Here is a 17,608-nt window from a genome sequence, read left to right on the forward strand (position 1 = left end):
TGTTATGTTATATCAGGTGTTAAAGATAACGATAATAACAGAGAGATACTTTATAATTTTACTCTAACTGAACCACTGGGTTACTTGATAAATATTATACCAACTATAATCTTATATCAAATGTAACAAAAGATAGAATAGAATATATTGAACTTCCTATTAAAGATGGGCATGGAAGACCAATTGTTTTGAATGGTGATGTGTTGAGTTTTACTTTGCATCTAGTGTAACTAGCCGACCAACGGTCCATCTGATTTACACTTAGACTTAAATACTATTAAACTATAAAACTCTCCAATCCCAATTAATTCTTAGTTTTCCATTATTTTTTCTGTTTTTAGATTTATCAATGACAAAGTAATTATAAGGTTCTTCCCATACCCTTTCACATATACTACTAAAATCATCATATTGAAGTTCTGTTCAATTAAAGAAATCATGATACATAGCCGTGGTAGCTCTACCTCTTTGTTCAAAGAAAATATATAGATTACAATTCTCTCTTAAATTCTGTCTATCTACGAGAATATATTTTGTTTGAGATATATCATATTACAATTACTATGTTTACCTCTACAAAGGTATTCATTAATGACTGGTTCCTTACCCCCAACATCCTCAAATATCATTTGTTTCTTCATATCTTTAGGTAGTTGATCAGTAGAGGGTAAACCTTTTAATTCTTTAATAATTACTAAGTCTTCATATTTAAATCTTTATATTGACCACCAGTAGGACCAATGATAAAAAACCTATCAATATGTATACTACCCAAAAATAGATTCGTTAATAAGAATGTTTTTCCTCATTCACTAGGACCAGATATTACACATCTGAAGCTTTCTGGCAATGAGGCATTGACAATTATATTATCATTAACTAGCCATGATTGTAGACTCCCATTAACATCGATCCGCGAGGTGATACCCTACTTCGGGGTTTTACCAGTGGGGGTTTTTCTCTAAGTAGATAGATATCAACTTCATCTTCACTATCAATGTCATTATCTTTACAACACTCATTATACTTTCCTGGATATTTACATTGATTAATTAGAATATTCAAAACACTCTATATTCTAAATCCTTTATCAATAAAACAGATCATGTATAAACAGTGAGCCCTACATTAAGATGCGTCATATTCTTGTATTCTCTCATTAGAGCCTAGATCAACATATTCTTCTAAAAATAATGGTGGGGTCTCAACACCAAAACTATCAAAATGATACACAGGACCACCTTCTCTTCTTATAACTGAAACCCAATGAGTACCATCAGTTTGATGTAGATTTACAATAATGTTGAATTCAGGATGGGCAAAACTGTCTGGTTTCTGATCTCTCATTACTATTTCTATTGGAATTAGACTTATATCTTTACCTATGTCCTCTATTCTGATATAACTCATAGCTTTATTATCAATACCAAATTTATTATTGAATCCCCCAAATGAGAGAATAAGCTTTTTTTATATGATAAAAAAGGAGAGGGGTAGTGCAATTATAATATTTATTTTCATAATTATCTTTTGTTATATAGCATATAATTCAATACCGAGTAAATATACAAAACTAGAAAAAAGCTTTGGTGGATTTATAAATAAAAGTCTAGTGAAATTTGAATATGCAAAGTCACCATTACATACTACTAGTTATGGTTGTACTGGTACAGGAAAGACTTATTTTATAAGACAATACTTGAAGTTGTATCAAGATTAGGAACAGGAACAAGAACAGGATAACAAAAACATAATCATAGTATGTAAAGATGAAAGAGATTATATCAATCCGGAAACTGGAAAGTTCTATAGTGTTTTCAATATGTGTGATATAAATATGATCACATCAAAAAATATGCATTTGTTTTGAGATAGTGTAATTGTTCTTGATTATATGGGTGATAAGTTAAATAAAGATATAGCTTACTATTATACAGAAGGAAGACATCATAAAATTCAAATGATTATAATGTGTCATAAACCAACCCAGATAATTAATACAGCTACAATGAGTTCTGATACTATTTATTTAACAACTTGTAATGGGGTTGATTTATTTTAGAATTTGTTCTATGAAATAATTAATTAGTTAAATATTAAATACTATAATTGTACAGATGGAATGTCTGATGAACTTCGTTACGGTATGATTAAATATAATAAGAAAGAGAAAACTTTTATTAATATTGACAGAAATAGAACATTGATATATGACTCAAGAGTTGGTTTCCTAGACATAAAAGCTCTTAGTTTAAAAGATGAATTAGAAAAAGATGAGATAAATAAACTTATAGATTATATAAAACCACTAATAAAAAATGCTACAGATAGAAATTCTATTCATATAAATATTTATCAATTCTAGTTAAATAAATTTCTTACATCACGAGGTATTAAAATTCAGAAAGATGTTCTAACTAAAGAAACAATTAAAGCTAATGCTTTAAAAGTAGTATCATACTTAGGCGGAATTGCAGGTACATGCTTTATGATATATAGTTATATATCTCCTGATCCAACAGTAACAACTACTACACTTGTAGCAGCGGGTGTGAGCAGGATGTTAAAAAAAACAAATACTTTAACCAATTATGGTTATGGGACTTCCTCCGAATATATGAATGAAGAGAGTGGTACTTTCAAAAAAAGGGTTTGGATGATTTAAATGATCTATTTAAAGTTAATCAAAAATTTAGAGATGACATTATAATTATATATCTCCTGATACAACAGTAAAAACTGCTACATTTGTAGCAGCGGGTGTAAGCAGGATATTAAAAAGAACAAATACTTTAATTAATTATGGTTATGGGACTTCCTCCGATTATATGAATCAAGAGACTGGTACTTTAAACAAAAAAGGTTTGGATGATATAAATGATCTATATGAAATAATCAAAAATTTAGAGATGAAATTAGAAATTTTGTTGGGGGAAAATCCGGATTGAGTAATGAAAAGAATTTAGATAAAAGATTGAAATATAATACTCTTAATAAGTTAGGTGAGGAAACTTTAGCTAGGTTTGTCTGCTCTATAGATTAAACGATAGCTTTAATTGAGATTTTGGTTAGTTTTATATTGGAATTGGAGTAAAGAATGGCTATGGAATGTTTAGAGTGTAAATAAAATGCGGAATTCTTTTTACTTTAGCTTTTCATTTTAAAATATAACATAAGGATAAAATTAGTGAGTGTGCATTTGTGGATGAATCATTGAGTGGAATTTGTATCAGTGAAGCCTGTTCATGGATCATGGAACTTGTTCTGCCAATTGGTGAAGCCGGATTCTATTCACATGAAACAAACTGTTCTAGTTCTGGCTTTAAGTCTAATTCTATTTCTAATTCTAATTCCAATTCTAATTCTAGTCCTAAGCCTAACCCCAAGCTTAACCCCAAGCCTAACCCCACATATGCTAGTATCAAAATTGATATAACAAATAAAGTTTGTAATAAATGTAAGGTTATAATACAAATAACATCTTTTGATAAGAAGAAATCAATATGTAAAAAATGCAATTCAAAAAAGATTAATTGTGAATATTTTTCTTCTATTTTTAGCCTTAGTGGATTAAGGAGTCATATAAAAAATTCCCATAAGGTTATAGATCTGGCCAAAGGCGTTAAAGAAGAGCCAGAGTATTATAAATATTATAATACAGTTTCCAAATTAAAAGCCAAAGGTATAGATATAGATACATTATTAGAAGAATAAAGAGATAAGCGCATGTCCGCATGCTTGCGCATAATTTTGAGTAGGGGGAGCAAGCGAAACTTTGCGCGTAGGCATGGCATGCGCAATCATGCGGGTTGGGGCTAATTTTTGCTTAATTTTTGTTTTTGATTGAGAGTGTTGTAGTGGATAAAACGGGGGTTATAGTCGAGAGATCGATTTGGCCCATATCCCCGAATTCGTGAGGGGGAATGGGCTAAATTGGGCTGGCGGCTGTGAATTGCACTAAGTGAGACAGGAAATGATAGATTTTAAGGGAATATAGAGTAGTGGATAAAACAGGGGTTCCAGCCACCAGCGCAATTTGTCTCATTCCCCTCATGCTAGCCGAATTCGAGGAAGTGAGCCAAATTGTACTGGTAACTGTAACCCCCGTTTTATCCACTACTATGCTCTCAATAGAAAACAAAAACTAACCAAAAATAAGCCACGACCCGCATGATTACGCACGCCATGAGCACGCGCACAGTTGCGCATGCTCCCCCTACTCAGAATTATTAACAAGCATGCGGACATGCGCTTATCTCTTTATTCTTCCAATAATTTATCTATATCTATACCTTTGGATTTTAATTTGGAAACTATCATATAATATTTATAATACTCTGGCTCTTCTTTAATGCCTTTGACCAGATCTATATCCTTATGGGAATTAACCTTTTTTGAATTGCATTCTTTACATATTGATTTCATTTTATCAAAAGATGTTTTTTGTTTTATAACCTCATTTATTACATTTTATTTGTTATATCAAATTTGATATTAGCATATGTGGGGTTAGGCTTGGGGTTATACTATAGGAGCGCAATAATAGCCGCCTGGAATTGCTGACGCGGCTATTAAACACAAAAACATACGGTGACGAGGAAATTTAGTTCAAAGTATTTTGGAAGACAAATTCATTACGAGCCAGCCCACACTTTAAATTAATATTCTGCTAATGCGTGGTAATTGACGACCAGGACAAGACGTATACTTAATAAATATAATTAATACTCTGTCGCCATATCCCACACTGCAGGGTCCTTTTTACATGTATTAAGATAAGTTATTTTGGAATAAAAGAGGTTAAATTGGCCAAATGGTCCACTTTAGTTGATAGGGGGCTGGTTCATGATGGTTTATTAAAAAACTATTTCACAAGTTTCGCCTATTTATACAGTTATCAGTACTTCTAGTAAAGTTTCTGAATAATCAGTTGTGAAAAAATACTTGAAACTCTTTTTTGTATGTACAAATCATTTTGAAAACAGCTTCATAGGTTTCCTATTGAAAAAAAAATAGTGAACGGAGAAATCTCACGCAAATTGTTGGCTACAAATTGGATAAATTTGAGCTTCATTTTAAACAAGTGAATGTTATTTTGTTGTCAAAGCACGATGAAATGGTTGAAGGTTTATTTTTGGGGCCATCCTGCTTACTGGTTTCAGCATCACAACCTACCTATAAAGGCACTCGTTTCTAATTCTAATGCTCCATTCTAATTCAAAAAGAAGAGAGTGTTGATTTGGTGTCCATAATTTTGCAGCAATTTATTGATTTAGTTTGATGCTCAATATTTGTTCAAATCAAAAAGGAATTTAAGTCATACTTTTTGTAGTGGAAGTAGTTCGACTACAGCACTTTTGGGTCTCATGAAGACAGACATAGCATGGCCAGCTCCATGCATACCCCAGAAGACATCAACCTGACTCATGAGTATAATCTGTTCACGCAGTGGCAACTGCTCCAGCTGTACATCTGATATGTTCACGAATGACAGTTTGTTCACTATTGTCTGCAGCACCTCGTCCTCATTCGAGATCTTCCGATCAATCAACTGAAATGAACCCACTAAAACATCTTCTGCAAACATCTTAAAAAGTATTTTATGCTTCAGTAAACAAATTATTTACCACCCAGAGATACACATGAGTTTAAGTAAAATAAGTGAAAAAAGTTGAATAAGTTTTTAAAAGGTATGAATAAATTTGTGATTCTAATATTTGCTTCAATATTATTATTTTTAAACAAGTAAATTGAAAATATAACCCAGGGGTTAAATATTACAAGTTTAAAATTATATAAACAAAATCAGTACAATGTTAAAAATCAAAATTAGTGGTTCCGTTTTCTAAAGGTAAAAATAACTTTTGAAGCCACCAACGTTCCTTTCCAACGGTACAAGTTTGAATTGTTGGAGCAGATGCTGTTTTAACATGCGTTTAAACTTTGATTTTGATCTGATAGTCCTGACATCACGCGGAAGTTTATTCCACTTTTGGATGCTTCTTTTTTGTAATGATCGACTGCTCGACCTTAAGAGAATTAGCTGTTCAGTTCTGTTGTTTTTTTACTAAGACATTACCACTTAGACAAAAACTCTCAGTGCCGTGTGTTTTCAATAATGAAATATCGTTCCTAAGTTTTGAAACACTCATCTGGCTTATTAAAAGTTCTGCAGGCAAAATGTCAGATTTTACTAAGAGATCTGTAGATCTCTCAAGTTTTTTTCTCATATAGCAAAATTTAATACCCCAATTGATTTGTCGATTAATTCGCTGCATTGAAGAGAAATTCAAGTTCTGAAAAAATAGAGCACTGAATGTTAAATGAGAAAGGACTAGGGATTTGAATAGCATCAATCGTGCTTCCAGAGGTAACTGATAACGTAAAAGGTATATGGATCTAATCGCTGTGGCCATATTTGATAGGACTTTGTTGAGTTGTACATGAAAATTTAGTTTAGAATCAATTATTATACCCAAGTATCTGCAGTGACTTTGTGGTTTAATTTCTTGTCCCCGAAAAAATATTGGAAAAAAATTTTCATGTTCCTTCGAGACGCAAAGAAGTTCAGTTTTACCGGTATTCATGGTTAATTTGTATTGCTTTAGATAATTATCTGTTTTCTCCAGTATTTCAGAAACACATTTTTCCAGTTCGCTGACATTGCTTCTGCTAAAATGGAAACTTGTGTCATCAGCAAATTGATTTATGTCGAAGTTTCCTTGTACCTTTTCTCGAAAATCATTAATATAGAGAAGAGAAACTAGTGGCCCTAAAACCATTCCCTGTGGAACACAATGATTTGTTTCCAACCATTCTGAGTAAACATCATTTATCTTAATATACTGCTGTCTGTTTTTAAGGAATCAAGCAAATAATTCAACTGCACTCTCTGGAAAACCGTAAGCTTCAATTTTTTAGAGAAAAATTTCGTGCGATATTGAATTAAATGCTTTAGCTAGATCAATAAAAACAGCCACTGAAATTTTTAAGTTATCATAGTTTTCTTGTAATGCTTCGATTAAGTGTAAAACAGCATCTGTAGAAGACTTATGTTTTTGAAATCCAAACTGTGTACCGTTCAAAATTTTTTCTTTTTGTATAAATTCGTTAACCTGATTGAGAAGTATACGCTCAAAGAGTTTTGCAAACATTGGAGTAATTGAGATAGGCCTATAGTTCTTGCAAATTTTTACGTCCCCTTTTTTGTAGACCGGACTAATGAAAGCAATTTTTGAATTTTCCGGGAAAATATATTGACTAATGCATGTGTTAAAAACAAATTGCAAATGGGTTCCCATTGGAAGTTTTGCTGCCTTGATTGCCCAAGCATTAAAAACTCGTGAACCCGGAGACTTATTGTTGTCGAGTGAATCAATGGCATCATATAGTTCCTTTAGTGTAACTGTTCTGAAGCAAAACTTTTCCCTAACTTCTATGCGAGAAATATTTGGAGCGCTCACATATTATCCATTGTATAAGCCTAGTTTTTGAAAACTGCTATTGAGACAATTTGCAAAATCAAGTTCACTTTCTACTTCTTTTTCACCGTCGACTAGTTTGTCTATAACGAGACACTCCCTTTCTTTGCCAATTCTTTTTTTGATGAAACTCCATTGTTCTTTACTTGTTGGTAGTTCTTTGAAAAATTGTTTGCAAAACTCGTTTTGGGCTGTTTTTAAACGCCTATTAACTAAATTTCTCTGATATTTGAAAATGGTATGCGCTTGCTCCGATGGGTTATTTTTCCAGATATTAAAAAGTCTATGTTTTTTGACGATTTCTTCTCTCAACTCTTTTGTCAGCCAAAGTTTTTCAGCAATTTTTGTTTATGGTTGAAAGCTTTTCATAAGTGGGGCGTGGATCTCTAGAGTAGTACTGAAAACGTTTATGAAAGCATTGTACATGCAATTTCCATCTTCACATTGATATAAGTTACTCCAGTCCTGATTTGAAAGATCAAGACTAAATTTATTTGCATCGAACTTTCTTTTATTTCTACTGATAAAACTTTGCTTCCTGTTTTTAGGTTCAACAGGAAAATTGGTAGTGTAAAAAACAATCAGGTGATCCATTTCAACTGATGGCGAAAAAATCTGAACATCTTGATTTTGGTTTTTGCTGGAAAACCCATGATCAATTAGTGTTACGCCTTGGCTGGTGGCTCGTGTTGGTTTTTCTGTGTTTGACAATGTAAGGCGGGAATTACTCGCAAATTCATCCAATAAAGTGGATTCCCTTTTGTTGAAATATTTGAGATTATAATCGCCAAAAAGCAAAACTTCGTCAGTGATTGAGTACGCCGAGGAAGTTTCTGATGTTAATTCGTCAATGAAATAGTTTCCCAAGTTTTTATTTGGACAATACGAAGCATTAATTAGAATTTTGCTAACCGATAGCCCAGATATTTCTACCCATAAGGCCTCAAAAAAGCTTTCATTGAGTACATTTAGATCATTTCGCTGTTTTGAAGATATGTCCCTAGGAACCCAGATGGCAACACCCCCACCCTTGTCTACTCCTGTCTTTGATTACCTCGATTTTGAAAAAAATTTGTGTTTCGGACTCAAAAAATTCTCTGGATAAATATCTGTTTCATTCAACCACGTTTCAGTTAGGACCACTATTGTTCTGAGTCAAATTTTTCAAAAAGTCAGTGAAAAAGTCGTATTTGTTTTTTAAACTGCGTGCATTGAAAAGACAAATGTTTAGATTTTTGCAATCTTTTGTAACTATTTCTATCAGCATGTCCGATTCACGAATGTGAGAAAAAGGACCCCGATTTAGATGAATATCACCGCTTAGGAGCAAGCGCATGAAGTGTAAAAAAACTATTTTGCAAATACTCAAAAATCGAAAAAAGCGTAACCTAATTTTCACATTATAATAATCATGATTTTGTTTGTGTGACATAACCGAATATATAAATTTTTCATTTGAAGTGCTAAGTTAAAAAGCAAAAACTGTTAGTTTGGAAATGCTCATTTTTGCTGACAAAAAACATTAAGTCACACAACCAAAGGATTGATTAAAAACGCTGAATTTGTCGCAGTGCAATGTTGTTTTGTGACACAGTAGTATTATGCTGTTGATAATAGTTCCGAATACTCTTGACAATTTTTTGTGCTCCAGCCAAATTTAAGTGAACACCATCATTAGATATTTCCGATGTTGTAATGTTGCATTCCAAAACCTCTACTTTCGTCCATTTAAATGTTCCATTTAACTCCAAAGCAATATTTCCCAGTTGCTTATTGAACTCTTCAATTTCAATATTATTCGATTCACGCCCAAAATGGCCATTTTTAACTTGTGGATTTTCAGAAAGTAGAACTCTGTGAGGTTTCAACTTTTTGATTGCTTTTGTAACAGTTTCACATAATTGAGATGCTGCGGCCACCCCCGAAACACCCTTATCTCTTCTAGTATGACCCGCATGAAAAATGAGTGATTGGCATTTCGCTCCTGACGAATACTGTTCGACTGTTTGTCCCAAATCGATAATTGTTGCAGAGGGATAAGAATGAATCCCAGTATCATAAGAAATATCAGATTGTCGTATTTTTTTGTATGTACTGTCTGAAATTATAAGATGGTTAGTGTTTCTGTTAATAAATTTTGGAAAAAATTTTGGTTCCGACGGCTCCAAAAAATTTGTTGAATTTTGAATATTGTGACCCATTAAGTTTTACAATAGCGAACTGTTCTGATCCCGTAAATATCCGACTTCCGATTGGAATTGATCAATCATTCGACACTGGTACGCGTTTGCATTATCTTTCAATTCTATCTGCTGCTTTTGTTTGTCAATAACATGGTTTTGTTCTGAGATCGTTTGAGCTTGTTTGTCGATTAATTGTTTCTGTTCTTGTACGATTTCGTTTTTTTGCTTTAACTGTTTTCGCATGTCCTCGATGGTGTTTGTAAGTCTTGAAAGTTCATTACTCAATTCAGTTTCATTCTGCTGAGGCATTTTTAATCAAAACTTTGGTTGGATTTCGATTCACGCAGCAAATTACATTTACCAACTGTTCTGCTCTTTGACTTTTGCTCTTTGTGAATTGTGAATTTGCATCAAAAACTATCATCTCAAGGCAAGCACATCAATAATAATAAAATCAGTCTAAATCGATTTCACTTTGAGAAAACGTCTCGCAGAATAATCTATTAACTATGCTAATCCAATTGTTTCAATAAGGTTAATGCCGCTTCTGACCGGAAGGGGATTTGTTTCCTTTCCCGGGGTAATTTTTGTCTACCATAAAACTTTTTACCGGATTATACTGGAATTAATATAAGTAAGTTCTACCTCTTATCAGGCGATACAAGTCATTATCAGGGCAGAACCCTTAGTTGTTTCACATATGGATACACAAAATTGTTCACGGGGAAAAAAGGGGAACTTCTAGAGTTTCAAACTCTAAATGGTCATTGATTTTCCAGAAGCAGGTACAGAGAGAGCACAACACGTCTCAATCAAGACAACAGCGTCTGTTTTCAGTCTGAACAGATATGATTAATCTATGGACCTGAACCTGGGCACGATAAACTTAAGGAAAAGTTACCTTTGCTAAATTACCCGGATGATTCTGATAATCGCGCCTCCATACTATTAGTACCCTGAGAAATGAGCAATCTACTTTGCGGGTCTTAGGGATTCCCAACTTCTGATAAAGATCACGTCTTATTGCGTTCATGACACTCAACGATGTGTATCTCTTGTTCAACGCTATGCTATTCTGTCTCAGAGGTCGCAGTAGTAGCTTGTCCATAATTAGCGTGCGGTAATTTTGCCGGAGTTGCGACAATTTTATGACACATGGAAATATTAAACTGTACATTGACTCCATAGTTGCTGCAGGGTGGTTGTCTGCCATGATTATACATGTGTCGTTCACTCCCACACCTTAAATTACAGATGATACAGATACATACCCGATATAGATAAAGGATAAGAAACTGTAAGTGTTTAATGAGAGAGAGAGAACAATATATTATTTTATAGGGATAGCTGACGCTAAATATAAAATAATTGTAAATTATTTTTGCTGACATACAAAAAGTGTGTATTCAATTTAGCTTGTAACAGGCTTGTTGAATAGAACTGCTGTTGATTCGGCCATCAGAAACTTTTTCAATCGACTTTTAAACACCTATAAACTTACTCGTCTATCGCGCGGGTACAATGTTAGTGAGTTCCAATTCAACGATGCATAATGAAGAAGATGAAACAGATGGAATATTCCCTACAAACAATATTCGGTTAGTGCGTTTGTTAAATCTGTAAATGACCGTTTAGATTGTTGTGGAAAAGCTCTTTTAATATTTCTAATGCATTGGAAAAAGTACGTTAAGATTTTCTACTCTCTTTTTCCTAACAATTTAGAAAACGAAATAGTTATCAAGAATAAACAATAAATGACGAGGCTCACGATCAAATTTGTTATAGATTGCGGTTATGACAGCTCTTTTGAGCATCACAGGAAAAACACGGTCATTAATAAATTGATTTAGAAAAAGCGTGATTAGAATAAATGCCAATTTAGTCAAAAAGATATTGTTTTTAGTAATTTTAGGAAAAGTTTGCATAATAAATATCTTTATAATGAAGTGTCTCATTTAGTTTATGGCTATCAAGTGTTTCAGGAAATCTTGTACAAAAAATTACGAGCAGAGGAACTTGCAAAAACTAAACTGTTTGTTAAATAAAATTCTCGTACATTCTTGTAACAATTTTTTTATCTCAAACATGCGCAATAATTACAATGCTTTTGATGAATAGACACCGGTTCATATGACAAACTACCTGTTCATATGTCTTGAGGGTGTTTTCTTTTTGAAGTTTCACTTTTTTGGCATTGAGGCTTAAATTACAGATGATATAGATACCCGATATAGATACATGATAAGACACTGTAAGTGCTGAATGAGAGAGAGAGAACATTATATTATACTGTAGGGATAGCTGACGCTAAATATAAAATAATTTTAAATTATTTATGATGACGCACAAAAAGTGTGTATTCAATTTAGCTGGTAACAGGTTATCTGAAGCGGAAATCACGCCAAGTGCAAATTTGTTGAACAAGAAATGCTGTTGATTCAGCCATCAGTAACTATTTCAATCGACTGTTAATTACCTAAGAACTTACACGTGTATCGCGCAGGTACAATGTTAGTGATTTCCAATTCAACGATGCATAATGAAGAAGATGAAACAGATGGAATATTCCCTACAAACAAATTTGGGTTAGTGTGTTTGCAAAGCTTGTAAATGATCGTTTAGATTGTTGTTGAAAGGCTCTTTTAATATTTCTAATAATGTATTGGAAGAAGTAAGTTAAGATTGTCTACTCTCAATATGGCAATGTCCAAGCTTTTTTTGTAACATTTCAGAAAACGAAATAGTTATCATACAGGAACAATAAATGACGAGGTTCACGATCAACTTTATTATAGTTTGCGGTTATGACAGCTCTTTTGAGCTTCACAGGAAAAACACAGTGATTAATAAATTGATTTAGAAAAAGCGTGATTAGAATAAATGCCAATTTAGTCAAAAAGATATTGTTTTTAGTAATTTTAGGAAAAGTTTGCATAATAAATATCTTTATAATGAAGTGTCTCATTTAGTTTATGGCTATCAAGTGTTTCAGGAAATCTTGTACAAAAAATTACGAGCAGAGGAACTTGCAAAAACTAAGCTGTTTGTTAAATAAAATTCTGGTACATTCTTGTAACAATTTTTTTATCTCAAACATGCGCAATAATTACAATGCTTTTGATGAATAGACACCGGTTCATATGACAAACTACCTGTTCATGTGTCTTGAGGGTGTTTTCGTTTTGAATTTTCACTTTTTTGGCATTGAGGCTTAAATTACAGATGATATAGATACCCGATATAGATACATGATAAGACACTGTAAGTGCTGAATGAGAGAGAGAGAACAATATATTATATTATAGGGATAGCTGACGCTAAATATAAAATAATTTTAAATTATTTATGATGACGCACAAAAAGTGTGTATTCAATTTAGCTGGTAACAGGTTATCTGAAGCGGAAATCACGCCAAGTGCAAATTTGTTGAACAAGAAATGCTGTTGATTCAGCCATCAGTAACTTTTTCAATCGACTGTTAATTACCTAAGAACTTACACGTGTATCGCGCAGGTACAATGTTAGTGATTTCCAATTCAACGAAGCATAATGAAGAAGATGAAACAGATGGAATATTCCCTACAAACAAATCTGGGTTAGTGTGTTTGCAAAGCTTGTAAATGATCGTTTAGATTGTTGTTGAAAGGCTCTAATATTTCTAATAATGTATTGGAAGAAGTAAGTTAAGATTGTCTACTCTCAATATGGCAATGTCCAAGCTTTTTTTGTAACAATTCAGAAAACGAAATAGTTATCATACAGGAACAATAAATGACGAGGTTCACGATCAACTTTATTATAGTTTGCGGTTATGACAGCTCTTTTGAGCATCACAGGAAAAACACAGTGATTAATAAATTGATTTAGAAAAAGCGTGATTAGAATAAATGCCAATATAGTCAAAAAGATATTGTTTTTAGTAATTTTAGGAATAGTTTGCATAATAAATATCTTTATAATGAAGTGTCTTATTTTTTTTATGGCTATGAAGTTTTTCAGGAAACCTTGTACAAAAAAATACGAGCAGAGAGAATTGCAAAAACTAAATTGCTTGTTAAATAAAATTCTCGTACATTCTTGTAATAGCTTTTTTATCTCAAAACATGCGCAATAATTACAATGCTTTTGATGAATAGACACCGGTTCATATGACAAACTACCTGTTCATGTGTCTTGCGGGTGTTTTCATTTTGAAGTTTCACTTTTTTGGCGTTGAGGCATAAATTACAGATGAAATAGATACCCGTTATAGATACATGATAAGACATTGTAAGTGTCGAATGAGAGAGAGAGAAAAATATATTATATTATAGGGATAGCAGACGCTAAATATAAAATAATTGTGAATTATTTATGCTGACGCACAAAAAGTGTGTATTCAATTTAGCTGGTAACAGATTATCTGAAGCGGAAATCACGCCAACTTCAAGCTTGTTGAACAAGAAATGCTGCTGATTCAGCCATCAGTAACTTTTTCAATCGACTTTTAATTACCTAAAAACTTACACGTGTATCGCAAAAGGACAATGTTAGTGATCTGCAATTCAACATTGCATAATGAAGAAGATGAAACAGATGGAATATTCCCTACAAACAATATTCAATTAGTGCGTTTGCTAAACCTGTAAGTGATCGTTTAGATTGTTGTTGAAAGGCTCATTTAATATTTCTAATGTATTGGAAGAAGTAAGTTAAGATTGTCTACTCTCAAAATGGCAATGTCCAAGCCTTTTTCGTAACAATTCAGAAAACGAAATAGTTATCATACCAGAACAATAAATGACGAGGTTCACGATCAATTTTATCATAGTTTGCGGTTATGACAGCTCTTTTGAGCATCGGAGGAAAGACACGGTCATTAATGATTTGATTTAGGAAAATCTTGAATTAGAATAAACGCCAATTTAGTCAAAAATAGGTTGTTTTTAGTAATTTTAGGAATTGTTTGCGAAATAAACATCTGTTTAATGAAGTGTCTCATTTAGTTTATAGCTATGAAGTTTTTCAGGAAATCTTGTACGAAAAATTACGAGCAGAGAAACTTGCAAAAACTAAACTGTTTGCTAATTAAAATTCTCGTACATTCTTTTAAAAGCTTTTTATCTCAAGAGGGCGCATTAATTACAATGCTTTTGACGAATAGACACCGGTTCATATGACAAACTACCTGTTCATTTGTCTTGAGGGTGTTTTCATTTTAAATTTTCACTTTTTTGGCGTTGAGTCATGGAAAGCCAAATTAAGCTAACTTGATGAAGATTCGTTTCCTAAAATCTCTGTTTTAACAATTGCTCACAAGTTTTCCTTGCCTCAGCCGGAGTTATCAATTACCAATTATAGGTTCAAACTTTTAAGGAAAAATTAGAACACTCTTGAAAACTGCGACATCTGAAATTGTATGCAATTAGTTTTGTACAGTTTCACTGCTGAATCGAAATTGAAGGCAAACTTGGTCCTTTTAATCTAGTTTTCATATATTTTTATATTAGCATCAGACATATCAATTTTTTGCACCACATTCTTCTGATCAGAGAAACATGCGATGAAAAGAAAATTCGCGGTACGAGAAAATGCATAAACAAAGACAGATAGAACCATTACCATTGCCACTTAGTTTTATAGCAATTGAAACCACTGACTGCAAAATTTGATACAACGATCAACTTAGGGTTCCTAATTTGGGGCTAAAATGTTTTTGAATATTTCAAGAACGTAATACCTCAAAAAATATCAATTAGATAGCAACCACTGCTTCACGTGCCTGTTTACGAAATAACTCGTAAAAGAATTATGCTTAGTGGGGGTCGCAAAGGTTACCAAATATGGTTTGCTTCTGCAAATCAGTCGCAAAGGGAACCATAAATGGAATGCATTTGCACTTTTCTAAGAATTCATTCACACTTCCGGAAATATCATCATCATTTAATAAAAGATTTTACATCAATTAATCTTTCTCTAATAATAGTTATCTAGATTCACCAATTTGAACCGAATATTGATTCTAAGCACCATTTCTTGACGATTCATTTATATAATTTCTTTGATCGAAGTCATATTGCTTGTCTTTCTAATCTGGTAAGTCAAACTTTCTGTCTAATTCTCACTAAGTTTAAGACTATAGTTTGATCGATAATCTAACACCCCCACTCAGACTTGAGCTGATTGCGTAGAGTCTGTTCCCATCAAAACTGCTCTGAATGTTTCCACTTTCGACACGGGTAAGGATTTTGTGAAGATTTCCGCTGCCATTTTGCCTGTAGGGACGTAATGAATTGAAATAGTCCCATCCTCCGTCTTGTCCCGGGTGAAGTGGAACTTTGTTTCGATGTGCTTGCTCCATTTGTGCATGACTGGGTTTTGGCAGAGTCTGATACAACTTTGGTTGTCTTCTCCAATTGCTATTGGACGTTTCTGTTGGATGCCAAAATCCTCTAGAAGTTGTTTCAGGTAGAGTGCTTCCTGAACTGCTGCTGCCATGCCCTGATATTCTGCTTCTGATGAAGAAAGAGCAACTGTGGCCTGCTTCTTGACACCCCAGCTGAGTGCTGCGCCACGTCCGTTGAGCTTGAAGTAATAGCCCGTTGTTGATTTTCTGTCGTTCACGTCTCCAGACCACTCTGCATCACTTTCCCCCACTAAATCATAACTAGCCTCTTTTGTGTAAGTAAGTTTTAAACCTTTTGAACCTTGAAGATATCGCCGAAGTCGTTTTCCGCACATCCAGTGTCGATTGGTAGGTGCATTCATGTGTCTGGATAGAATGTTGACTGTGAACATGATGTCTGGCATAGTCTGTTTGGCCAGATACAGAAGTGATCCAACCCAGCTTCTGTAGATCCTCTGGTCCACTTCTTGGTCTCGGTTCTGTGCTGTCTGAAGTTTCAAATTCAAATCAGCTGGAGTTCTTGAGGGTTTGCATTGATCCATTTGAAACCGCTCAAGCATTGTTTCTATGTAGCGTACTTGGTCGACTGTGACTTTGCCCTCTCCTCGTCTGATTTTTAGACCCAGAAGCCAGTGTAGTCTCCCTCTGTCTTCCATGTGAAAGGTTGCTTCTAGTGCCTTCTTGACATCAGAGACAACTGTCATACTTCTTGATGCTACTATGATGTCGTCATCCCAGACCAAGATGAAGGTGTGATCCTCTGCCACTGATCTTGCGAACAAGCAGTGATCGTTCCTGCTTCTGGTGAACCCCTGTCTCAGTAGGAAGTTTGCCAGCTCTTTGTACCAGTTGTTAGCAGCCTGTTTCAAACCATAAATTGATTTATTTAGTCAAAATACTAACTTCTCCCCCTCTGATCCGCGTTTTACAAACTCCTGTGGCTGTTCCAAATACACTTCTTCCTCGATTGGTGAGTGCAGAAAAGCAGTCTTGACATCAAATTGGTGCATCACATGGCCCTGCTTTGCTGATAGCTGAAGTAGAATCCTGAATGTCTCTGGCTTGCATGTAGGCGAAAAAGTCTCAAAGTAGTCCAGTCCTTCCACTTGTTTGAAGCCTTTTGCCACATAGCGCGCTTTGTATTTGTCAACTTGACCACTGGGTCCCAATTTCACTTTGTAGACCCATTTGCCCGGTATGACGTCCCTGTCTGTGGGTGGTCTCACTAGGTTCCAAGTCTCGTTGTCTTGGATTGCCTTGACCTCGTCCTTCATTGCCCGGTGCCACTGGTCCCAATCGTCACCTTGCTTGGCTTCGTAGACTGTTTTGGGTTCCACATAGTCACCCTCAGTCACAGCAAGATGGGTCCTGACTTCTCCAAAAAATTGCGGAACATTCTTTGCTCGTGTCCCTCGTCTGTGCTCTGCTCTGTCCGCGTGTTCCAGTGCATCTTCATTGAAGCCAACTGTCTCTAACTCTGAGAAGTCTTCTGTGTCACTGTCTTCCAGTGACTCTGAGTCTCTGTGACTCCCTCTTGTTGCAGTAGATCCTTCATCTAG

The 17,608-nt window shown here is 34.2% G+C and overlaps 1 protein-coding gene across 2 annotated transcripts in view; it reads right to left on the reverse strand.

Moving 5' to 3' along the window:
* Positions 1–17,608, reverse strand: part of LOC142348833 (uncharacterized) — a 47,166-nt gene that overhangs the window by 12,541 nt on the left and 17,017 nt on the right. For both annotated transcript variants that reach the window (XM_075400363.1, XM_075400364.1), the window contains 2 exons: positions 10,566–10,906; positions 5,324–5,551 (listed from right to left, as the gene is read on the reverse strand). In XM_075400363.1, coding sequence (XP_075256478.1) covers positions 5,324–5,551; positions 10,566–10,906 — 569 coding nt within the window. The remainder of the gene's footprint in view (positions 1–5,323; positions 5,552–10,565; positions 10,907–17,608) is intronic.

The sequence above is a fragment of the Convolutriloba macropyga genome, chromosome 10 (genome assembly GCF_964194025.1).
Source record: "Convolutriloba macropyga chromosome 10, txConMacr16.3, whole genome shotgun sequence".
Taxonomy (NCBI): Eukaryota; Metazoa; Xenacoelomorpha; order Acoela; family Convolutidae; genus Convolutriloba; species Convolutriloba macropyga.